Source organism: Sapajus apella, unplaced genomic scaffold (genome assembly GCF_009761245.1).
Source record: "Sapajus apella isolate SASKATOON/1434 unplaced genomic scaffold, GSC_monkey_1.0 scaffold42, whole genome shotgun sequence".
NCBI lineage: Eukaryota > Metazoa > Chordata > Mammalia > Primates > Cebidae > Sapajus > Sapajus apella.
In genome coordinates this window covers 712971-739601 of record NW_022436982.1, presented here as the reverse complement: position 1 = coordinate 739601, position 26631 = coordinate 712971, and the positions used below count along the sequence as shown (strand labels likewise).

At 41.0% G+C, this 26631-nt stretch overlaps 1 protein-coding gene across 7 annotated transcripts in view; it reads right to left on the bottom strand.

Annotated features, from left to right (window-relative positions):
- The window catches only part of UBAP2 (ubiquitin associated protein 2), a 133207-nt gene that overhangs the window by 65086 nt on the left and 41490 nt on the right, over window positions 1-26631 (bottom strand). For all 7 annotated transcript variants that reach the window (XM_032299943.1, XM_032299946.1, XM_032299941.1 and 4 more), the window contains 4 exons: window positions 13523-13600; window positions 10371-10481; window positions 7589-7742; window positions 5414-5491 (listed from right to left, as the gene is read on the bottom strand). In XM_032299943.1, the coding sequence (XP_032155834.1) occupies window positions 5414-5491; window positions 7589-7742; window positions 10371-10481; window positions 13523-13585 (406 nt within the window). In that variant the 5' untranslated portion in view covers window positions 13586-13600. The remainder of the gene's footprint in view (window positions 1-5413; window positions 5492-7588; window positions 7743-10370; window positions 10482-13522; window positions 13601-26631) is intronic.

Sequence of the window (26631 nt, the reverse complement as noted above, 5' to 3'; positions counted from 1 at the left end):
CTGTAGTCCCAGCTATGAGGGATGCTGAGATGGGAAAATTGCTTGAGTCCAGAAGGTGGAGGCTGCACTGAGCAAAGATCACGCCACTGCATACCAGCCTGGGTGACAGAGTAAGACCCTATCTCAAAAATAAATAAATAAAAACACAGTAAATAAAAATGGTGAGCCACACTAAATTTTATATTACTTTTGAACTCCCATATTATGCCAAGACCATAAAAATAATATAGGCATATTTACTTCAGGAAATATATATATACACCCAGAAATACAAATTAAAAAAAAATACAGACAGGATTCTGCTATGTTGTCCAAGCTGATCTTGGACTCCTGAGCTCAAGTGATCCTCTCACCTCAGCCCTCCAAAGTGCTAGGATTACAGGCATAAGCCGGTGTACTTGGCCTGAAATTATTTTTTAAATACACTGATGTAGAACTGTTTGAGTTCCTGAGTTCGAGACTAGCCTGGGCGACACAGTGAGACTCCCACGGGGAGCGGAGAAGGGGGGAAGGGGGGAAGGGGGGAAGGGAAAGGTACACTACAAAAAATACTGTCAGAATCACCGGGTGCAGTGGCTCACCCCTGTAATCCCAGCACTTTGGGAGGCCAAGTCAGGCGGATCACCTGAGGTCGAGAGTTCAAGACCAGCCTTGCCAACATGGAGAAACCCCATTTCTACTAATAAAAATACAAAATTAGCCAGGCGTGGTGGCACTTGCCTATAATCCCAGCTACTCAGGAGGCTAGGCAGGAGCATCACTTGAACCTAGGAGGCGGAGGTTTCGGTGAGCCGAGATCCTGCCACTGCACTCCAGCCTGGGCAACAAGAGCAAAACTCCATCTCAAAAAAATAAAAAATAAAAATAAATAAAATACTGTCAGAATCATAGCAATAATCACATTATCTATGAAATGGAAAATTTCTCTCTGCTTATCTCTTTCCTCTCTTCAGGATATTAGCGAGAAGAAAACAATTGTTAAGATATAAGACAATTTTGTTCCTTCCCCTGCGATCATAACATACCTGGCAGATCCCAATACAGGCCCCACTCCTTGCAGTTATTTTTACAACTCTGAGGCTAAGCTTCAGCAAAGTCTTTATAAAAAAAACTCAGCAGAACTGCCAGAAGCCAGCAGCCCCTCTTTCAACCAAGTTGTCAAAGAGCCTCCTGGCAAACATACTTACCTGATATTCTAATAATGCTGCTTCAACCCAAATCCTTTACAAAAATCCTCAATTACACTTCACCAGCAAAAAGACTTATGAAAGACATACTCTATAGGAATTATTTTCCAAATGGTTTCTACTTGAATGTAAGCTCTGCTCCACACAACTTACTATCCAGTAAGGCCAACTGGTAAATTATGAACAAAAACCAAAACAAGTGTTAAAAAAAAAAAAAGGTAGGTAGTTTGCCTACATAGCTGCTTTTATATAAAGCAAACACAACAGATTTTGGTAGGAAAATTAAGTGCCCATTTTGTCACACAGATAGTTCAAATGAACTGTTTTTGATTATTTGCCTTCTGTTCCTATTCACTGGTATATACACTGATGAGAAAATTAAATGAACAGCCACCATACGGTCCCAAGAAGAACACGAAGAAGTCAAATACAACACCGCACCCCCTGCAGAATTTATATAGCCTATTTGTGATTAAGAAAAACTATGGTGATTTTACATGGACTGTTAACTTTTATTGATTTGGGGTTTATTAGCCTAAATAGAACCACGGTAAACATATCATCTTTTTCTCAAAGTAATAACAGTACGCATCCCAGCAGATATTCAATCTCCAACTCACTGGTTATTCCTCATAATGTGTTTTCATAACAATAAATCTGTTCGATTTATGACATGGGTCAGCTTGTAATCCTTAAATTTGTCTCTAAACAACCAATACAAATACACACTGTGACTAGATTCCTACTGTCAAAGGGCAAAATTAAAGGATTCAACAGTGTAGTCCGCAGTGGAATTTCAGTCATGAAGATTCTACTATTTCTCTAAGATGCCCATTAATGCCAGGAGAAGCATCTGAAGAATCACATACCCTTGGAAAGAAAACCCTCTCCCTGGTAAGAGGAGAAGCTGGGTTAGTATGTATTCCTAAAACCTTAAGAACAGAAGAATACCAGAGCAATGATATTTTAACCAGAACAGGGTGGTAAGGACTAATCACACACATAAGGTTAGTCTCACACTGCAACCATCCTCTCTAGTGAGGCACAGTGAAATTTACTGGTCAATAAAGTAATTTTATTCTTTCTTTTTGTTATCCTGTTTTCTTTTCCTTAAAGTGTGTATGTCATGGTTTAAGACCTAATAAATTAGTAGGGGTGTATGTGCCAACACTCTTCATTGCCATCTTTCTATCTTTGACAATGGCAAATTTGAAACTTTATAGAAACCTGATCCTAAATATAAAAAATACTAAGCAGTTTCAACTCATGGAATGCAGAATTATATTTGGTTTTTACCAATTTACTATGTGGCATATGACAAGAACTTTATCTAGAATAATACTGAATCGTTGGGATTTTTTTTTTATTATTATTATTTGAGACAGAGTCTCACTCTGTCACCCAAGCTGGAGTGCAGTGGCACATTCTCAGTTCACTACAGCCTCCACTTCCTATGATTCTCGTGCCTCAGCCTCCCGAGTAGCTGGAACCACAGACACAGACCACCATGTCCAGCTAATTTTTGTATTTTTAGTAGATACATGGTTTTACCATGTTAGCCAGGCTGGTCTCAAACTACTGATATCAAGTGATCTGCCTACCTTTGCTTCCCAAAGTGATTACAGGTGTGAGCCACCTCACTGGCCCAAATCTCTGGGATTTTAGCCTCAGCATTAAAGAAGTATCATTTAAGAAATTTGTAGGGCGATATCCATCTGACAATGGACTAATATTCAGACTATACAAGGAACCAAAACAACTCGACAGCCAAAAATTAAATAACCCCATTAAAAAGTGGGTAAACAGCTTGGGGACAGTAGCTCATACCTGTAATCCCTGAGCTTTGGGAGGCTGAGGTAGGACAGCTTGAGGACAGGAATTCAAGACCAACCTGGGCAACACTCCAAGACTCCAACTCTAAAAGAATATTTTTTTCTTTAAATTAGCCAGGCATGTGGGCCCCAGCTGCTCAAAAAGCTGAGGCGAAAGAATCACTTGAGCCCAGGAGTTCAAGGTTACAGTAAGTTATGATCATGCAACTGCACTCCAGCCTGGGGAACAGAGTGAGAGGCCGTCTCTTAAGAGGAAGAAAAAAAAAAAAAAAAAAAGTAGACAAAAGATCTAAAAAGACAATATACAAATGGCCAAAAGATATACAAAAAAATGCTCATCAGTAAACATCAATAAAATGCAAATGAAAACCACAATGAGATACCATCTTACGCCAGTTAGAACAGCTACTATCAAAAAGACAAAAAATAGCTTTCAACCCAACTACTGAGGTGGCTGAGGCAGGGAGACTGCCTGAACCCAGGAGTTCAAGACTACAGTGGGCTATGATCATGGCACTCCATCTAATTAATTAATTAACCAAATCAATTAAACACATGCAGGAAAAAGGGAACTTTCATACACTATTGGTAGGAATATAAACTGGTATAGTCATTTTCAAAAACAGTATGGAGATTTATCAAAAACAAAAAATTAAATTGCCATATGATCCAGCAATCCCATTACTGGCTACTTATAAAAAGAAAAGGAAACCAGTATGCCAATAAGATACATACACCCCCACGGTTACTGAAGCACTATTCACAATATTCACAAATAAAGGGAATCAACCTAAGTGTTCATCAACAGATGAATGGATTTTAAAAAGTGATATATTTGCACTTTGGAATACCATTCAGCCATTACAAAAGGAGGAAATCATGTCCTTTGGGGCAACATGAATGGACCTAGAAGACATCGTGTTAAATAAACCAGACACAGAAGACAATCACAGGTACTCACTCATGTAAGAGCTAACAAAGTTGTCTCATGCAGGTAGACAGTGGAATGATAGTTCCCAGAGGCAGAGAAGGTGATGGGTACAGAGGGTAGGGAATGAAATGAGATTGGTGGTAGGTTAAAACACAGTTAGAGAGAAGGAATAAATTCTAGGCCAGGCTCGGTGGCTCATGCCTGCAATCCTACCACTTTGATAGGATTGCAGGTGGATCACTTGAAGCCAAGAGTTCGAGACCAGCCTGGCCAACATGGTGAAACCCCATCTCTACCAAAAATAGAAAAATTAGCTGGGCATGGTGGCATGCACCTGTAGCCTCACCTAGTGGGAGGATTGTTTGAGTCCAGGAGGTGGAGGTTGCAGTGAGCTGAGATGGTACCACTGCACTCCAGCCCGGGCAACAGAATGAGACCTTGTCTCAAAAAAAAGGAGTAAGTTCTAATGTTCAACAGTAGAGTAAGGTGACCACTTAACAATTACGTATTATACATTTCAAAATGATAAATGCTAATGGTGATGGATAACCTAAATACCCCAACTTAATAATTATATATTCTATGCATGTAACGAAGTACCGGATATACCCCAAAAATGTGTTTAAATATTATCTATCAGTAAAAAGCTAAAAATTAAAAAAATTTAAGAAGAGAAATTGCCACAACCACCCCCAACCTGGCAACCACCACCACTACCATCAAGGCAAGGCCTGCCCCCCTAGCAAAACGACTACAAGAGCCTGAAGACTCAAGTGATCGTAACCTTTTGTTTCTTTGTTTGTTTTAGCAATAAAGTATTTTAAAATTAAGGTTTAAAAAAACCCCATTGCACTGTATTCCAAATGTAATACAATTATAATTTGTCAATGCTTTTGGTTAGAGCTTTAAGTTTTAAATTATTCATAAAAAGGGCTTTCTCAGGCCGGGCGCGGTGGCTCAAGCCTGTAATCCCAGCACTGTGGGAGGCCAAGGCGGGTGGATCACGAGGTCAAGAGATCGAGACCATCCTGGTCAACATGGTGAAACCCCGTCTCTACTAAAAATACAAAAAAAAAAAATTAGCTGGGCATGGTGGCGTGTGTCTGTAATCCCAGCGACTCAGGAGGCTGGGGCAGGAGAATTGCCTGAACCCGGGAGGCGGAGGTTGCAGTGAGCCGAGATCGCGCCATTGCACTCCAGCCTGGGTAACAAGAGCGAAACTCCGTCTCAAAAAAAAAAAAAAAAAGGGCTTTCTCAGCTCATCCAAAAACAATCCTTGGATTTCTTCAAAACTACATAATACAAAATAGTTCATTTACAGGACCAATAAACAAATGATCAGATTTTAGATGACCTACCATCCTTTCAGAGCACACTGCCAACCCTAGTAAGAGTCCAGAAAAGCAAATGCCCGCTTGTTTCCGTAGAATGAAAGCATTTTCTTCTCTCTTACTCTAGCTTACCTCTACCTCGGACTCGCTTGCCACGATCTGAAGGCCTGTCCACTTGATTGGAATCAATTCCATTTTCTTCACCTCTAACTAAGAGAAAAAGAGCAGAAAAATAAATTTCCATTTCCAAACCTCTTGTATATAACCTTACCAAGCAACTATTAAATGCAAAGAAGGAATGCCAAACAGGCTACAATTTAAACACGTTCAGAAATAGGAAAAACAGACACAAAAGTGACTTAAAAACTGAATGAGGTCAGGCACAGTGGCTTTCACTTGTAATTCTGGTACTTGTAATTTCCAGCTGAGAGGGCCGATCTCTTGAGCCCAAGAGCTTGAGATCACACTGGGTACCATACAAAAAAACTACAAAAATTGGCCAGGCACAGTAGCTCACGCCTGTAATCCCAGCACTTTGGGAGGCTGAGGCAGGCAGATCACTTAAGGCCAAGAGTTTGAGACCAGCCTGGCTAACACAAAGAAACCCCATCTCTATCAAAAAACACAAAATTTAGCTGGGCATGGTGGCACACACCTATAGTCCCAGCTACTCGGGAGGCTGAGGCAGGAGAATTGCTTGGACCCAAGAGGTGGAGGATGCAGTGAGCTGAAATCTCCTCACTGCACTCCAGCCTGAGCAAATGGGCAAGACTCTGTCTCAGAAAAAATACAAAATATAAAAATTAGCCAGGCGTGGTCATGATGGTGTGCACTTAGTAGTCCCAGCGACTCAGGAGGCTGAGGTAGGAGGATCACCTGAGCCCAGGAAGGTCAAGGCTGCAGTGAGCTGTGATCACACCACTGTACTTCAGCCTGGCTAAGACCTTGTCTCAAAAAAAATTTTTTTTAAATAATGAAATCACATCTTCCTTAATTCACATGAAAATTCATAAAAGATACTAAAATAACATACTGATTTTTCTTTCTTCTTGGTGGACTTGCCCTCTCCTAAAGTTTTTGCTTCAAAAAAACTACCACCATTATGCAACTACATAATACATCACAGAATTTACTCATTAGTTAGGTCCAAAGCCTGGAAAGGCACAGAATAGCAAAACAGCTAGCAAGGAAACACTGAGTTCTTAGAAAAACTAAAGTTGGGATTTTCTAGGATACTAACCAGAAGATGCCAACACGCAGTCTTTTCTTTTTCTCATCCCTATATTGACATTAATCGCCCTACATAATACAGAAATTTTATGAAGGATATTGGCATGGCTTGCTCCCGTTACCTCTTTCAGAGGTTGACTCACATGAATTCCAGTGAGACTTTCCTTGGCAATCCACTTAAATTGGCCAGACTTCTTCCCACAATTTGCATCTCTCTTGGTTTTCCCTATGGCATAATTTCTACATAACACCATTAAAATATTAACATAAAATATTTTATCGTGTTATGTCCCATTTGACCTTCACTGAAAGATAAGTTTTAGAAGGGCAAAGATTTTATCGATTTTATTCATTGCTGTATGCTTACAAAAGTATCCACCACATAGCAAATACTCAATAAATATCGGTGGTATATATGAGACAGCAAGAGATATGTTAAATATTTACATTTTATTCTTTCATAACTTAACTACATTAACACATTGCCAGAGCAGGCAGGGCTGTTTTGCATGAACAGTGACAAAACCTAGAAAACCTAGGGCTAATGGAAATGAGACCTGCCTATGAGAAATCCTGCCTATTCAGCAACTTTCCTCTTACTCTAACCCTTGTCTATACCATGAGTATCCATAAATGGAAGAAAAAAACAGCTTCACCTATCTGTAAGTAAATGACCCCTGACCCTTTCCTCACCACACACACACCATTCTAAAATTAGCGAACGAGTTTGACTCATAACAGAAGGCAGTCATAAGACACACTACCCAACCACCTGCCTACAGCCCAGGTCAATGCTAACATGAAACCACATAAGAGGCTCTATGAAAATACTCAGGTGCCACTCATTTCTAGTGTTAACTATTAGAACAAATTCTGCATTGAGGAAACAAATTCATAGGCATGCTATGGACTAATCTTTCAGTTGTTCAGAATATATAAAAACTCCTAAGAAAAAAACAGAAACCTGAGCACAGTGGCTCATGCCTGTAATCCCAACACACTCGGAGGCTGAGGCGAGACGGTCACTTGAGGAGAGAGAAGAGAAGAGAAAAAACTGAGTGGAAAGTCTGTACTTACATTCTCTACCACGATTGCCACCTCTTCCTTTCCGGTTGTTGTTTCCACGTCCACGAACTGATTCTTTCTCGCTTTTCTTCTCTCTATTCTCTTTGTTTTCTGAATTTTCTTTTGCAAAATTCTTCTTCTTCCCCCCTACAGTCTCCCATGAAGTCTATTAGAGAGAACAGCTGTTACTCAGTTATCATTAAAAGTATGTATAATTAGGCCGGGCGCGGTGGCTCAAACCTGTAATCCCAGCACTTTAGGAGGCAGGGGCGGGTGGATCACGAGGTCAAGAGATCGAGACCATCCTGGTCAACATAGTGAAACCTCATCTCTACTAAAAATACAAAATTTAGCTGGGCATGGTGGCGCACACCTGTAGTCCCAGCTACTCAGGAGGCAGAGGGAGAAGAATTGCTTGAACCCAGGAGGCAGAGGTTGCAGTGAGCCGAGATCGCACCATTGCACTCCAGCCTGGGTAACAAGAGCGAAACTCCGTCTCAAAAAAATAAATAAATAAAAATAAAAACCACAAAACACCAAAAAAACTAAAACAAAGACTTTCCCTCTACTTCTTTATTTCCCCCACAGCTCACTCAGCCCCAAACAATATTCAGAACTTCATTTGCTATTTTCTTATCTTTGAAGAAAACAAGAAGTCAAATACAGCCCACACTATAAAACTGTTCAAGTAGTAACCAAAGAGACGTTCTTCATGAAAAGTTCAGCTTTATTTTCTAGTACATAGCCTAGAACCACCTCCTTCAGGTTCAGTCCCAAATGAGGAGGGGGCATTAAAACAGAAAGAATACTAGACACTTAAGACTTAAAAATTCACCCAACTACCAGAGAAAAGGAATTAAATCTGCTGGAGCTAAAGGAAAGGCAGCGAAAAATAGTGTCCGGACTCATCTCTACCATATAAAGATCCAAAAAGATCCCCTCCAGTGAACAGTTAGGAATTATTTTGTTTATTCACAGAGATTCATTTTCTTTGCTTTGCTTTTTTTTTTTTTTTTTTTTTTTTAAACAAAGAGGGCAGTTTGGCTCTTCAGTTCACTTTGAAAATAACTGAAAGCCATTCTATTCTGTATCCATTAGCAATAAGGTAAACAGATGCCCCACATTCTGTAAAACCTAGAAAACTTATTCCCATGCCAGTAAATAAAAACTATTCAAAATTTTAATTTATCATTTAACACGGTTCTCCCAAAAAACTCATAATTTTGTTGGACTGTCCTGTGTACCACCAGTGTTCTCTTACATGGAATTTTACCTACAGGTATAGCCACACTCAAACAGTGAAATCTTTTTTCACATTAGTTAATTTTTACTCTAAAAAAATTCATTCTCTTCATTTTGCATCAACTAAAAAGATAATCATTTTAGCTTTCACTTTCTCACAGCAGTTTGTTTTTATGTTTCCTGTACCTAATGCAGCGTGACCCTAAAATGAAACTTCAATTAAATGTGAACACTGACAAGGGCAGTTTGTTTGTTTTTTACATTTTCCAAGGAAAGGCAGTTACTGATGTGACATCTTTGTATCTTCTTTTAGGTGAGTCATTTATTTTAATCTACTCTAAAATAGTTTCCTTGATTTAAAAAATATAAACACAGGCCGGGTGTAGTGGCTCACGCCTGTAATCCCAACACTTTGGGAGGCTGAGACAGGTGGATCACCTGAGGTCAGGAGTTCGAGACCAGCCTGGTCAACATGGTGAAACCCTATCTCTACTAAAAATACAAAAATTAAAGCATGTGGTGGCACGTGCCTGTAGTACCAGCTACTTGGGAGGCTGAGGCAAAGAATTAATTGAACCTGGGAGGTAGAGGTTGCAGTGAATCAAGATTGCACCACAGCACTCCAGCCTGGGTGGCAGAGTGAGATTCTGACTCAAAAAATACATATACAGGCAAGGCACAGTGGCTCATGCCTGTAATCCCAGCATTTTGGGAGGCCGAGGCAGGCAAATCACGAGGTCAAGAGATCAACAACATCCTGGCCAGCCTAGTGAAACCCCATGTCTACTAAAAACACAAAAATGAGCCAGGCATGGTAATGCGCGCCTATGGTCCCAGCTACTCAGGAGGCTAAGGCAGAATAATCGCTTGAACCCGGGAGGCAGAGGTTGCAGTAAGCCAAGATCACGCCACTGCACTCCAGCCTGGTGACAGTGAGACTCAGTCTCAAAAAAAAGACTAAAAAACAAAAACCATATATATATATAAATACATACACACAGAGATCAAAATCTTGAGGCTGACAAATGCCTGGTGTAGCTTTAGCTATATCCTTATTAAAATCAAAGGGCTGAGCTCATGAGCCTGCAAGCTCACCAAACTTAACCTAATGTTAAAAAAAAAAAAAAAAGAAAAAGAAAACAGTATCTACATAAGCAAATACATATACAACAAATCCTGGTTTTCTGTTATTGCGGAGATATAAGAAGTAGTTAGAGGTGACGACTAAGATGAAGAAACATGAGCAGCAGGCCAAGAGATGCTTTTCAGGTAGGTTGGTAAAAATATCCACAGGCCCAGAGACTTTTGGAAACTGTAAGGCTGGAGTAGATCACTAAGTTCTCTTTCTAGTTTTCAGATTCTACGACTTCATGAAAAAACCATATATAACGAAAACAGTCATTTCAGGTTAGTGTTCCTTCTGGAACTTAAAACAAATATGGAATGGCACCATAATTCATTCCACCCCCATCCCCAATCAAGGTGAAGTTGAAAATGTGATATGGAATTGGGAGACAAATGTAAACAATGCAAATCAATTAATAATACTTACTGTGTCTGAATTCCCTTCCAGCAATATATTGATAGCTTTGTTCACATCTCCATTACAATCATGTAGGGCCACTATGCATTCATCCTGATTTTTCCCCGTCACTTCCATAAGCTAGTGAACATATCAGAAAATGATTAGAGGCAATCAAAAACCGGCACCTGATATTATATTAAGATTCTTCTATACAAATACAAAATTATATAATCCTTCTACATGAAGACGGCCTCTCCTAGAGTCTGAGTTTACAATGAGGACAGGTTTACTTATTTTTGGGCCATTCCATGCTTGTCCTTTCACTAACACTGGTAGAATCTAACTACAAATCAATCTTTCTCCAAGTTGACCAAGGAGCAGATCATTAATCAGCAGCACATACATACATACCATCATTCTCAGAATACCTAAGGTCAGGTATCTGAATAACCAAGTTTAATTCAAAGAGACAAGATTCCGAAATTTAAATGTGAGGTGCAACTATATGAGTACATGACCACCATTCATGGGAAATTCAATATAATGTTTTGTCAGGGACAATATTGTATACATTGGCTTTCCCCATTTGGATTAGAACACTCCACAGGCCAGGCACGGTGGCTCATGCCTATGATCAACACTTTGGGAGGCAGAGACGAGAGGATCGCTTTAGCCCAGGTGTTCGAGACAAGCCTAAGCAAAACACTGAGACTTCAATTTTACAAAAAATTAACTGACTGTGGTGGTAGGAGAATCGCTTCAGCCCTGGAGGTGAAGGCTACAATAATCCATGATTGTGCCACTGCACTCTAGCACAGGAGACAGAGCGAAACCCTGTCTTTAAAAAAAAAAAAAAAAAAAAAGTCTGGGCACGGTGGCTCACGCCTGTAATCCCAGCACTTTGGGAGGCCGAGGCTGGTGGATCACGAGGTCAAGAGATCGAGACCATCCTGGTCAAAATGGTGAAACCCCGTCTCTACTAAAAATACAAAGCATTAGCTGGGCATGGTGGCGCGTGCCTGTAATCCCAGCTACTCAGGAGGTTGAGGCAGGAGAATTGCCTGAACCCAGGAGGTGAAGGTTGCGGTGAGCCAAGACCGCGCCATTGCACTCCAGCCTGGATAACAAGAGTGAAACTCCGTCTCAAAAAAAAAAAAAAACAACAAACCATTCCATATACATTCTAAGTTATAACACCGTAAGACTTACAAGTGGAATTCTGCTACTATCACAAAACAAACTCCTAGACATTTTATTTTCTCAAGGATCTTCAACATGGTGCTATGCTTGAAGTAATAATAAAAACTTCAGTCTATTCTCCTTAACAAGGGATACTTGTTACTTAGCATTTTCATCAGTAGAATAATCACGGACTAGGCAAAATGCAGGTTTCTCAAGTATCAGTGAATAAACCTATGATTTAAATATCTATTGCATTTTAAATACATTTAACTATTTTAATATGTACTAGTTGAAGTTCAAAACAGCTTGACCCCAACATATGAAGTGATTTGTCTATGGTCACAAAGGTAATTAATAGCAAACCCTGTCTAGAACCCAGGTCTCCTGATCTCATAATCACAGATCTGCACTATACCATTTGGCCTCCTTGCTTTCATCTTTTCATTTTATCAAGCAGCAAAAGTTCTGCATACTCTATAGCTTTCTGATGCTTCAGTCTTTGGATAGCTACTAATAAAGGTCTCGTTTTTATCAATGATCTGTACTAACCAAATGCCTGCAACATGAAATTTTTAAGAAACACGGTCAGCATGAAAATTTCCCCAGTGATCAGATTACTAACAGACAGAACTAAAGTTAGAACTTAAATCTCTGAACTCCTGGGCCAATGTTCTATCTATACTATTCAGATAAAAGGCAACACAATATATAGAAGTATATCTCAAACTGTACAAAGATCTCATTCCAGAGAAGGAAATGAATGATTTCTTGTGAGACAAGGCAAGATTTCATTGTGAGACCAATTATTAGATGACATCTACCAAGAGCTGGAATATCTGGCACTGAGGTAAGGGTTACAGCTTGATTTATACAATTCTGATAAGAAAGGAAGTCAGCAAAGAGTTGGAACTTAAGATTATCAAAAATACCTCTTATTAAAGTCTGAAATGAAGATATTGTCCTAAAATTTAATTTTATATTTTTCCAACAAGAGTATGAAATCACAAGCATGTTTGAAATGGCAATTCAGGCCAGATACAATAACCTGTAATCCCAGCACTTTGGGAGGCCAAGGCAGATTGCTTCAGGCCAGGAGTTCAAGACCAGCCTAGGCAACACTGCAGGACTCTGTCTCTACAAATATTTTAAAAATTAGGTGGGCATGGTGATGCACATCTGCAGTCACAGCTACTCAGGAGACTGAGGCAGCAGGATAGCATGAGCCTAGGAGTCTGAGGCTGCAGTGAGCTACGATTTCACCACCGCACTCCAGCCTGGGCAACAGAGCAAGACCAAGTCTCTATGAAAAAAAAAAAAAAAATTAAGGCAATTCAATTCATCCCCAAAATTAAACAAAATTCCCAGAGAACGTGCCAAATTCTAGATATACTTTCTATGCACAGGTATAGGAAAATCTCAGTGTGTTTACAGAAACGTCTGACTCAATGCTCACATGTGAACACTAATAACTAAGAAAGACTGTATTATAAGGTAGATGAACATATTCAATTCCTTCACTCGCCCACCAATAAAGGTACTTAATCACAAGTCCAAAATCTAATACATAGATTTCAGGTGAGACTAGAAGCTAGAAGTAATATTTTAAAACAAAAATATTTACTGAAATTATTATTATTTTTTTTTTTTTGGAGACAGAGTCTTGCTCTGAAGCCGACTGGAGTGCAATGGCACAATCTCGGCTCACTGCAACCTCCACCTCCTGGGATCAAACAATTCTCTGCCTTAGCCTCCGGAGTAGGTGTGACTACAGGCGCCCGCCACCATGCCTGGCTACTTTTTATATTTTTAGTAGAGATGGGGTTTCACCATGTTGGCCAGGCTGGTCTCAAACACCTGACCTCCAGTGATCTGCCCACCCTGCCCTCCCAAAGTGCTGGGATTACAGGCCTGCGCCACTATGCCTGGCCTGAAATTATCTTTTTAGGCACAATCAAAATAGATTATAAAAATGATGATATCCTTTGCCAGAAACATACCTGCTTAACTTTAGCTTCAAAATCCGAATCATTCTTATCAAAGATCACTTGAGCGAGACGCATCTGTTCAGCTGTTGCCTGGAAAGCACATACAATTGTTAAGGATGTGAGCACCAAAAGCATAAGTTAGATTCCAAAATCTGGGTCAAATAGATAAGGCTCTCAAGCACTAGAACTACTAAGCAAAAACAAAAGACCCTCAATTTAGGCCTCTCAACCATATATATAACCTGTTCCCATAGGAAAAATAAGCAACAAATTAAGTACTATAAAGCACCCATACCTTTGACCAAATGACCTGAAGTTACTGTTCATCTTAACTAGGCGTGACTTATTTCAATTTTCTTTACCTTGATAGGGTGGGGGAAATCAACACAAGAGAAGGCAGAAGAACAAAAAATAATGAAATCTTTGCCGAGCATGGTGTTTCATGCCTGTAATCCCAACATTTTGGGAAGCCAAGGAAGGAGAACTGCTTAAGCCCAGGAGTTCCAAACTAGCCTGGGCAACATAGCAAGACCCTGTCTCTATTTAATTTAAACAAGATTAAAAAAAAAAAAAAAAGGTTTAGAAGGTAATGAAATCTTTAGAGGTAGTTGGCATGCAAAAAATAATAAAATAAAAAATAAAAAGTAATGCAAACAACTGCCCAGACACAGGCTTAGAACCAGACTTTGTGTCAACAAAAGTCTGCTGGCAGGTCTAAAAAAAGTAGGCTGGTCAGTTCTGAAGAGAAAAAGCTGCAATTAGCTAAATTAAAAATATTTTTAGGGCCGGGCATGGTGGCTCACACCTGTAACCCCAGCACTTTGGGAGGCCAAGGCAGGCAGATCACGGAGGTCAGGAGTTCGAGACCATCCTGGCCAACATGGCGATATCCTGTCTACTAAAAATACAAAAATTAGCTGGGCATGGTGGCATGCACCTTTAGTCCCAGCTACTCAGGAGGCTGAGGCAGGAGAATTGCTTGAACCCAGGAGGCGGGGGTTGCAGTGAGCCGAGATCGTGCCACTGCACTCCAGCCTGGTGCCTGGCGACAGAGCAAGACTCTGTCTCAAAAAAAAAAAAAAAAAAAAAAGAGTGTGTGTGTTTATATATATATAAACACATTTTTTTTTAAAGTCATTTCATCTTTTTCTATACACAATAAATTTTTTCCCTAAGAGAAAGGGTCTCACTATGTTGCCCAGGTTGGTCTTAAACTCCTGGGCTTAAGTGGTCCTCCCACCCCAGCCTCCCAAAGTGTTGGAATTACAGGAGTGAGCCATTACATCCGGGAAAAGTTAATCTCTTCATGAAATCTTTGTTTTTTTTGTTCTTAGATGGAGTCTCTTGCTGTTACCCAGGCTGGAGTGCAATGGCTTGATCTCAGCTCACCGCAACCTCCGCCTCCGCCTCCCGAGTAGCTCAGATTACAGGCATGAGCCACCATGCCCAGCTAGTTTTTGTATTTTTAGTAGAGACAGGGTTTTGCTATGTTAGCCAGGCTAGTCTGAAACTCCTGACCTCAGGTGATCCACTTGCCTTGGCCTCCCAAAGTGCTGGGATTACAGGCGTGAGCAACCATGCCCAGCCTAAATTACAACTTAAGTTTTTACTTAGGTATTTATTAAATTTTTAAAGATAGGGTGATAGGGTCTTGTTCTGTCCCCTCAGGCTGCAATGCAGTGGTGCTATCATAGCTCACTGCAGCCTCCAATACCTGGGTTCAAGGGATCCTGCTGCCTCAGCCTCCCTTGTAGCTTGAACTACAGGTGTGCACCGCCACATCTGGCTATGTGCAGAAAACTTACTTCCAGTTACTTTTGTCACTCAAAACATTTTTTTAATCAAATTACTTAATAAAGTTTTGTTTTCTGATGTTTTTAGCAACAAAAAATAAGAAAAGTTCTAAAGAAAATTAATCTTTTGTGGAGTGACTTTGTAATGTGCCAATCTGGTTTCTTAAATTTAACAAAGGTATCGTAATTATTACAACAGGGAAATTAGGTGAGGAATATACAAGAACAATCAGTTTTACCTCTGTCTACTAAATCTAAAATTACTCAAAATAGTTTAAGTTGCCTTGTTAACCAAGTCTACACTAACTCCCAACGCAAATATTTAAAAAGCTGAACAGTTTACGAAAAGACCTTAGAGGAAAAAAAGCCATAAAGAACTAATAAACAGCTTTTTTTTTTTCAATTTTCTACATACATTCACTTCAAATAATCTTGACTAAAGTGGGATAATGGAGAGTTGTTGACATTTTTTGCATTTTAGAGCACTTTTCAAAAGGCTTTTCCAGTCCATGTGGGTGGGTGATTACACAAACTCCAGGTCCTTTGGCCTGTTCATCCCAACCTACGCCTGCTGAGACCTCAGTTTAACTCTGCAATACTGCTACATTATACCCAGAAAGACATTGGTATAGAAATTCAGTGTCTGTGCTTACTGAATATCTTACCTCAAAGGCTCCCTGTACATGTAAGAACCTTACATATACTCTCACTACCCCTAAATCACACAATCATTTTTCTGAGCCATAACCAACCAAGAAGTCCCATTGCCACAGCCAAGGGCACCAATGTCATGAAAACTAGATGAAGTAAAAGGGAAAAGCAAAGGGAAAGATGAGTTTTCAAAAGATGGCATTTCCACATTATACATTTGGGTTTAAAGTAATGGCAACTTATTATGAACTATTAAAGTCAAAAATATAGAAACAAATCTCTAAGTAAAGAAGCTTTTATTTCAGAAGAATATGTAACAAGTAGGACTGCGGCCGATGTGGTGGCTCACAACTGTAATCCCAACATTTTAGGAGGCCAAAGCATGTGGATCACCTGAGCTAAGGAGTTCAAGACCAGCCTGGCCAACTGGTGAAACTCCATCTCTACAAAAAAATAGAAAAATTAGCCAGGTGTGGTGGCACACATCTGTAATCTCAGCTACTCCAAAGGCTGACGCAAGAGAACTGATTGAACCCAGGAGGCGGAGGTTGCAGAGAGCCAAGATCGCACCACTCTACTCCAGCCTGGGCAACAGAGCAAAACTCCGTCTCAAAAAAAAAAAAAAAAAAGTAGGATTGCAGGCCAGAACATACATACTGTATATACAAGAGTAGCCTTCAGTGTGCCGAAACAACAAAGTTGGGAGTTTTATTAGAGAAAGAAATATGACATACTGTTTTGAAAGAAAACTCATTGGAACACCAGGCGCAGTGGCTGATGCCTGTAATCCCAGCACTTTGGGAGGACGAGGCAGGCAGATCACCTGAGGTCAGGAGTTCGAGACCAGCCTGACCAACAGGGAGAAACTCATCTCTACTAAAAATACAAAATTAGCTGGGCTTGGTGGCACATGCCTGTAATCCCAGCTACTCAGAAGGCTGAGGCAGGAAAATCACTTGAACCCCGGAGGCAGAAGTTGGGGTGAGCCGAAATCACCCCCGTCATTGCACTCTAGCCTGGGCAACAAGAGAGAGAAAGAAAGAAAGAAGAAAGGAAAGAAGGAAGGGGAGGGAGGAGAGGGAGGAAGGAGAGGGAGGAAGGGGAGGGAGAAAGGGGAAGAAGGAAGGGGAGGGAGGAAAGAAGGGGAGGAAGGAGAGGAAGGGGAGGATGGAAGGGGAGGGAGGAAAGAAGGGGAGGAAGGAGTGGAAGGGGGAGGGGCAGGGGAGGGAGGGAAGAGGACAGGGAGGGAAAACTCATTGGAACCATTCAACTTTTTGGGAGCTGGTAAGCTCTGATTGGTAAGTGAAGACAGCTGGTAAAACTAGACTTAGAGTCACAAGAGTTCATATCAACAGCTAGTAGGTAAAACTGGATTTAAGGTTACAGCAGGTCATTGTGGCAGCTGCCTTGCAATATAATCCCTGGGCAGGTGCTTTGTGCCCCAAGCACTTTTTTACCACCTTGGTCCACTGACTCTAAATTTAGGCGGGTATGACAAGATACCTCCAATTCATGTAATCAATTTTCACAAAATGAAAGTGGTCTGTTGGTATCCCTGTTGCTAGAAGTCTGTATGAGGAATTTGCCCATTTTTCCTAATACTATTATTTTCCACTCCCTGAGTTTCAAACCTAAACAATGTACCATGCTCATTATCCAGCAGATTCAGGCACCCTTGTTCCATATCAAGCGCCACTGATGCTCATCCCTTCCCATCATTAAAGTTTCTTAAATTACAAGTTTTACATGTCAAACACAAGAAAAATTGAGAAACCCGTAAGGTGACCATCTAACACTAAACTATTTATGTATTTGGTATTTATATTTTTTTCTTTTTTTTTTTTTGAGACAGGGTTTTGCTGTGTGGCCTAGGTTAGAATGCGGTGGCACAATCACAGCTTCACCACAGCCTTGACTTCTCAGGCTCAAGCAATTGTCTGACCTCAGCTTCCTGAGTAGCAACCATGGCAGCCACCATGCTTGGTAAATTTTTTTTTTCTTTTTGTTTTGGTAGAGACAAGATCCCACTGTGTTGCCCAGCCTCATCTTGAACTCCTGAATGCAAGCAATCCTCCCAGTTCTGCCTCCCAAAGAGCTGGAATTACAGGCATGAGCCACCATGCCTGGCTACTTTCCTCTTTTATCAAAAACAGAATATTTAACATACTACTGTGTAAACTCACTCACTCACTCACACAATTTACTATGGATGTCTATATCAGGTTTAATGCTACATAACAATCCACTGCATAGGTGCTACTTTTTTTTTTTTAGGACAAGGTTTCAGTGTGCTAGCCTAGCTGGAGCGCCGTGGCACAATCGGGTGATCCACCCAACTTAGCCTCCCTAAATGTTATGATTACAGCTGTAAGACACCACACCTGACCCTTATAATAATATTTTGTAATACAAATTATTCCCCTCTGCAATATGATAAATTATAACCCATAAATTATTAAAAAAAAAAAAAAAACAATAAATATGCTCTTCAAAAATGTCATGGTCATGAAAAACAAGAAAAAACTAAAAAACTATCACAGACCAGAAGAGACAGACGACTGACTACTAACTGGATTGGATCCTGAAACAGGAAAGGGACATTAGTGGAAAAGCTAGTAAAATTCAAATAAGGTCTATGTTTAGTTAATAATATTGTGGCAATGTTATCTTAGTCTTAACAAATGATCACACCAGACAGAGATTAGTAAACTATGGCCTAGGGTCTGTTTTTGTATGGTGTGCCAGCTAAGAAAAGTTTTTAACATTTTAACATTATTAAAAAACAAAATAGGGCTTGGGCACAGGGGCTCAAGCCTGTAATCTCAACACTTTGAAAGGCTGAGGCAGGTGGAACACTTGAGGTCAGGAGTTCCAAGACCAGCCTGGCCAAAATGGTGAAACCCCATCTCTACTAAAACTACAAAAATTAGCTGGGCATGGTGGTGCATACCTGTAATCCCAGATACTCAGGAGGTTGAGGCAGGAGAATCACTTGAACCCAGGATGCACAGGTTGCAGTGAGCTGAGATAATGCCACTGTACTCCAGCCTGGGCAACAGAGCAAGACAATCGCAAAACATACTCACACACACGTACACACACACATGGTGCAGCTCACAACTGTAATCCCAACACTTTGGAAAGCCGAGGTGAGAGGATCACTTAGGCCTAAGAGTTCGAGACTAGCCTGAGCAACACAGAAAGACATTGTCTCCAAAAAAAGCTTTTTTAACTAGCCAGGAATGGTACCACCTGCCTGTAGTCCCAGCTACTTGGGAGGCAGAGGCAGGAGGACTGCTTGAGCCAAGAAGTATGAGGTTGCAGTGAGCTACTTAGCTACCACTACATTACCAGCTGGGCAGCATGAGACCCTGTCTTAAAAACATAGTAAAATAAAAATGCAACATAGTTGCATTTAGTTGCATAGTTCACCTAGGCCTATCTAACACTTTACAAAAAAGGTTAGGCAATCCTTTATGTAAAAAGTTAACATTCAGGAAAGATGGGTGAATATGTCAATCTCTCTCTGTATTGTCTTTTGCAACTTTTTTACAACTCTTAAAATTATTCTAGCCGGGCACGGTGGCTCAAGCCTGTAATCCCAGCACTTTGGGAGGCCGAGGCGGGTGGATCACAAGGTCAAGAGATCGAGACCATCCTGGTCAACATGGTGAAACCCCGTCTCTACTAAAAAAATACAAAAAATTAGCTGGGCATGGTGGCATGTGCCTGTAATCCCAGCTACTCAGGAGGCTGAGGCAGGAGAATTGCCTGAACCCAGGAGGCGGAGGTTGCGGTGAGCCGAGATCGCGCCATTGCACTCCAGCCTAGGTAACAAGAGCGAAACTCCGTCTCAAAAAAAAAAAAAAAAAATTATTCTAAAATAATTTTTCCCAAAAAAAAAAAAAGTTTTGTTTTTTAAGACAGAATCTTGCTCTGTCGCCCAGGCTGGAACACAGTGGCACAATCTCAGCTCATTGCAAACTCCACCTCCCAGGTTCAAGCAATTCTCACGCTTCAGCCTTCAAGTAGCTGGGATTACAAGTGCACAGCACACAACACCACCACAGCTTGCTAATTTTTGTATTTTTAGTAGAGATGGGATTTTGCTATGTTGGCCAGGCTGGTCTCAAACCCCTGGCCTCAGGTGATCTGCCTGCCTCAGCCTTCCAAAGTGCTGTAATTACAGACACGAACCACCACATCCAACCAAAAAGTTTTTTTTCTTATAAATTTTTTTAAAAATATTTTTTATAGAGACAGGGTCTCGCTATTTGACCCAGGATGGTCTCGAACTCCTGAGCTCAAACAATCCTCCCACATCAGCCTCCCAAAGTATTGAGATTACAGGTGTGAGCCACCATGTCCCAGTTCAAAATGTTTTTTATTATTTGGTAAGCCAAGAGATTCAAGCACTTATCCTACCAAACAGTATAAAAAGTTTGCATTTTTTGTAGAGACAGGTCTCAATATGTTGCTCTGGCTGGTCTCGAACTCCTGGGCTCAAGCAATCCTCCCACCTCAGCCGCCCAAAGTGCTGGGACAACAGGAGTGAGGCACCACGCCCATCAGGAAACAATCTTTTTATGTAAACAGTTCATGTGACAAATGAAAAATAAATGACATATATTTTCTAACACGTTTTGTATTGGCATGTTATGATTTTAACATGGATTTCCCTAAGCTAATGAGGTAAAGGATCTTTTCACATACTTATTTGCAACATAACCTTACTGAGTGAGATTTCATTCAAATCTTTTGTCCTTTTTTGAGACAAGGGTCTTACTCAGTCACCCAGGCTGGAGTGCAATGGCACAATCACAGCTCGCTGCGGCCTCAACTTCCTGGGCTCAGGCAACCGTCCAACCTCAGCCTCCCAGGCAGCTGGGACTACAGGCTCCTGGCACCCTGTTTGGCCAATTTTCTATTTCTAGTAGGGACAAGGTTTTACTATGTTTGTATTTCATCTGAACTCCTGAATTCAAGCAGTTCTCCTGCCTTAGCCTCCCAAAGTGCTGAGATTACACGCATGAGCCAACATGCCCCACTTTTCGTCCTTTGTAAAATGTGTTGTTTCCTTATTGTTTCAAAAGTTTGTGACAAGTCCTTCAACAGATGCAAAGATTTTTCTCCTGATCTGTGGCTTGTCTTTCCACTCTCTGAACAATCTTTTGAAACCATTCTCTGAACAATCTCTTCAAACTGTATGTTTTCAGTTTTGCTAAAGTCCAATTTATCCATTTGTTCTTTTATGGATCATGCCTTTTTTGCTACATCTAGGCTTTGACTAACCCACCAGTCAAAGAAAATGAAGATTTTCTCCCGTATTTTGTTCTGTAAACTTTAAGCTTGGGGTTTTCAGTCTATGACCCATTTTGATTTTTTATTTATGAGTGTTTCCAAATATGGATATATAATAGTTCCCATGCTTTTTATTGAAGAGGCCATCCTTTCCCCTCTACATTGCCTTTGACTCTCAAAAATTGCTCATCAACATGAGTGGCTTTATTTCTGGACTCTTCATTTTATTTCACTGCCTACCTTTACACCAATCCAAAACACTAGGGATAGCAACCAAATGTTGGTGAGGACTTTCTGGTGAGAATTACTGGAACACTGCTGGCAGAAAATTAAATGGTGCAACCACTTTGGAGAACAGTTTAGCAATTTTTTTTTTTTTTTTTTTTGGACAGGGTCTCATTCTGTCACCTAGGCTCGAGTGGAGTGGCGCAATCTCTGCTTACTGCAACCTCCACCTCCCAGGGCTCAAGCAATCCTCCCATCTCAGCATCCTGAGTAGCTGGGACTACAGGTACAGGTCACCACATCCAAGGAATTTTTGTATAGACAAGGTTTCGCTATATTGTCTAGGCTTGTCTCAAACTCCTGGGCTCAAGTGATCTAGCCGCCCACCTTGGCCTTCCAAAGTGCTAGGATTCTAAGTGTGAGCTACCATGCCTGATCTACCAATTTTTTTTTTTTTGGAGATGAAGTCTTACTCTGTTGCCCAGGCTGGAGTGCAATGGTGCGATCTCAGCTCACTGCAACATCCACCTCCCGGGTTTAAGCAATTCTCCTGCCTCGGCCTCTCGAGTAGCTCGGATTACAGGCATGCACCACCATGCCTGGCTAATTTTTATATTTTTAGTAGAGATAGGGTTTTGCCACATTGAACAGGCTGGTCTTGAACTCCTGACCTCAGGTGATCCACCCACCTCAGCCTCCCAAAGTGCCAGGATTACAGGCGTGAACCACTGTGCTTGGCAGCAATTTCTTAAGAAGTTAAACATACACATACTTAGTATCATTCCAAAAGTGCATGTATGGATCCATACAAAGACTTGTACACAAATGTCTATAACAGATTTGTAATAGCCAAAAACTGCAAAGACCACAAATGTGTGTGAACAGATAAATGAACAAATGGTGGTATATCTGTAAAATGAAATATAAATCAGAAATAAAAAGGACAAAACTACTAATAGATCCAACACTGATAAATCTCAAAATAATTATGCTTAGTAAAAGGAGTCATTTATATAATACTCTAAGAAATGTAAACTAATCTAGTAAAGGAAAGCAGTCAGTAGTTACTTGGAGACAAAAAAGGCAGTAGGAAGGAATTACTAAAGGGTACAAGGAAAACTTTTAGGGTAATGAGTATGTTCCCTATTTAACTGTGGTAATGGTTTCTTATGTCAAAAATTATCAAATTGGTCAGGCACAGTGGCTCATACCTGTAATTCCAACATTTCGGGAGGTGAAGACAGGCAGACCACTTGAGCTCGGGAGATCCAGGCCAGCCTGGGGAACATGGCAAGACCCCGTCTCCACCCAAAATACAAAAAGTAGCCAGGCATTGTGGTGTGTGCCTGTGGTCCCAGCTACTCAGGAAGCTGAGTTGGGAGCACAGTTTGGGGGACGCAGGTTGCAGTGAGCCAAGACCGCACCACTGTACTCCAGCCCGGGTGACACAGCAAGACCCTGTTTCTTTTTTTTTTTTCTTTCTTTGAGATGGGAGTCTTGCTCTGTTGCCAGGTTGGAGTGCAATGGCGCAAACTCAGCTCACTGCAACCTCTGTCTACTGGGTTCAAGCAATTCTTCCGCCTCAGCCTCCCGAGTAGCTGGGACCACAGGCACGTGCCACCACGCCCAGCTAATTTTTTTGTATTTTTAGTAGAGACAGGGTTTCACCATGTTGGCCAAGATGGTCTCAATCTCTTGACCTCGTGATCCGCCTGCCTTGGCCTCCCAAAGTGATGGGATTACAGACATGAGCCACTGTGCCCAGCCGACCCTGTTTCTTTAAAAAAAAAAAAATTATCAAACTGTACACTTGATATAGTTTATTGTGTCGATTACAACTCAATAAACCTGTATTTTACTTTTTTTTTTTTTGAGTCGGAGTTTCGCTCTTGTTACCCAGGCTGGAGTGCAATGGCGCGATCTCGGCTCACCACAACCTCCGCCTCCTGGGTTCAGGCAATTCTCCTGCCTCAGCCTCCTGAGTAGCTGGGATTACAGGCACGCGCCACCATGCCCAGCTAATTTTTTGTAGTTTTAGTAGAGACGGGGTTTCACCGCGTTGACCAGGATGGTCTCGATCTCTTGACCTCGTGATCCACCCGCCTCGGCCTCCCAAAGTGCTGGGATTACAGGCTTGAGCCACCGCGCCCGGCAAACCTGTATTTTAAATGGTAAGATTGTCATCACATCACATTGCAAATCCCAATGAATTACTTTAATTAAATGCCAAACATCACTTACTATCACACAAAGAGACAACCAGATATTATGTGCTTCTTGATGGAAGGTAAGAATATTAAATTTGAGTCTGATCAAAGGCATGGATTGTGCCATCATTTAGTAAAGAAATACAGGAATGAAGTAACATTATACACTTCTCCATGAATATACAATCAATAACAGCCAGATTGTGATAACCTCTACAGGTTAAATACCCCAGGTTCTTCAACAGAAAACAGAGAAAAGTAAAAGACGGAATGGAGGAGGAACCTACAGGTTATGACACTTGTGATTTTTTTTTTTTGGAGACAGATTCTGAAATTCTCACTCTGTCACCCAGGCTGGAAAGCAGTGGTGTGATCTCAGTTCACTACAATCTCTGCCTCCCTTGGTTCAACCTATTCTCCTGCCTCAGCCTTCCAAGTAGCTGGGACTACAGGCATATGTCACCACGCCTATCTAATTTTTTGTATTTTAGTAGAGACAGGGTTTCACTGTGTTGCCCAGGCTGGTCTTGAACTCCTGAGCTCAGGCAATCTGCCTGCCTCAGCCTCCCAAAGTGCTAAGACTACATGCATGAGCCACCATGCCCGGCCCTGACTTTTTTCTTAATGAGCAAGACTAATCAAATGTGTCTCAGGATGTACTTTAATAACAAAATTCTACAAACTTCAAGGGTCAGAACAGTAGTCACTTTTGGAGAGAAGGCAGGCGTTAAAAGTGAGATGTGGCTGGGCACAGTGGTTCACATCTGTAATCTCAGTACTTTGGCAGTCTGAGGCAGGTGGATTGCTTGAGCCCAGGAGACCAGCCGGGAAAGCATAGAGAAACCTTATATCTACTAAAAATACAAAAATAGCTGGGCATGGTGGTATGCACACATAGTACCAATTACTCAGAAGACTAAAGTGGGAGGATCACTTGAGCCCAAGAGATCAAGACTGTCATGCCAATTAGCCATGATTGTGACACTGCACTCCAGGAGCCTGGGCAACTGAGATACTGTCTTTAAAAAAAAAAAAAAAAAAAAAGCCTGACACAGTGACTCATGCCTGTAATCCCAGCACTTTGGGAGGCCAAGGCAGGCAGATCACCTGAGGTTGGGAGTTCCAGACCAGCTTGGCCAACATGGTGAAACCCTGTCTCTACTAAAAATACAAAAATTTGCCAGGCATGATAGCGGGTGCTTGTAATCCCAGCTACTTGAGAGGCTGAGGTGGGATAATCACTTGAACCCGGGAGGCAGAGGTTGCAGTGAGCTGAGATTGCACCATTGCACTCCAGCCTGGGTGACAAAGCGAGACTTGGTCAGGGGACAGCGGGGGAGTGGAACTGAGATGGAATATGGAGAGTTTCTGGGTTTGCTGGCAAAGCTTTCCTTCTTGGCCAGAAAACTCAGCCCTTAATGTGAGTTCACCTAACTCATTAAGCTATGTGTTTGGAAGTTTGTGTATTTGTATCTTATTTTACAATAAAAAGTTTAAAAATACAATTTTAAATACACTCTATTATTTGGATTTGTCCTGGATTATGTGTATTTTCAAATTATGGAAGGTCCTATGGAACATTCACTCCCAAGAATCTGTCTATTCTGTTCAAAATTTGTGAAGCACATAATTATCATGAAATGATGAAACAGAAATAAAGAAAGTTGTAGTGGGAAAAAATTCAAAAAAGAAATGAGTCTTAAAAGATGAAAACAAAAACAACAACAAAAAGAAACAAGTCTTTAAAAATCACTAAAGCAAGAAGAGGTATATGCACTGAATTGGTCCTGTAAACATAGTTAAAATGATACATTTTATGTTAAGTGTATTTTACTGCAAATTTTTTTAATTAAAAAGAGAGAAGGGACTGGGCACGGTGGCTCATGCCTGTAATCCCAGCACTTTGGGAGGCCGAGATGGGTGGAATCACCTGAGGTCAGGAGTTTGAGATTAACCTGACCAACATGGTGGCACCCCATCTCTATAAAAAAAAAATAAAAAAAATAAAAAGAGAGAAAGAGACTTAACAGTCAAAGAAGAAATCAAAAAGGAAATAACACAACATTTTGAGATAAAGGAAAATAAAGACATACCAAAAACCAAAAGTTAAGGGATGCAATGAAAGTAGTGCTTGGAGGAAAATTTATAGCTGAAAATGACATTAAAAAGGAACTTCAGGCTGGCCCCAGTGCCTCACGTCTGTAATCCTAGCACTTTGGGAGGCTGAGGCAAGGTGGACTGCCTAAGCTCAAGAGTTTGAGATAAGCCTGGGCAACATGGTAAAACCCTGTCTCTACTGAAAATATAAAAAATTAGCAGACCATAATGGCAGGCGCCTATAATCCCAGCTACTTAGAAGGCTGAGGCACAAGAATTACTTGAACCTGGGAGGCAGAGGTTGTAGTGAGCCTAGATCATGCCACTTCACTCCAGCCTGGGTGACAGAGTGAGACTGTCTCTAAAACAGACCAAAAAAATACTTCAAATCAACAATCTAACTGTACACCTTACGAAACTAGAAAAAGAAGAGCAAACTAATCCCAAAGTAAGCAGAAAATAAGAAATAATAGAGACTACAGTGGAAATAAATGGAAAATAGAAAAGTAGAGACTGAAAAAATCATTTCTTTCTTTTTGAAGACAGAATTTTATTTCCATTGCCCAGGCTAGAGTACAGTGGAACGATTTTGGCTCAGTGCAACCTCTGCCTCCCACGCTTAAGCAATTCTCCTGCCTCAGCCTCCCAAGCACCTAGGACTATAGGTGCGCACCACCACGCCTAGCTAATTTTTGTAGAGACGACACGGTGTCACTACGTCACCCAGGTTGGTCTTGAACTCCTGAGCTCAAAAAATCCTCCCACCTCAGCCTCCCAAAGTGCTAAGATTACAGGCGTGAACCACTGTGTCTGACCTAGAGCTTCTATTTTTTTTTTTTTTTTTTTT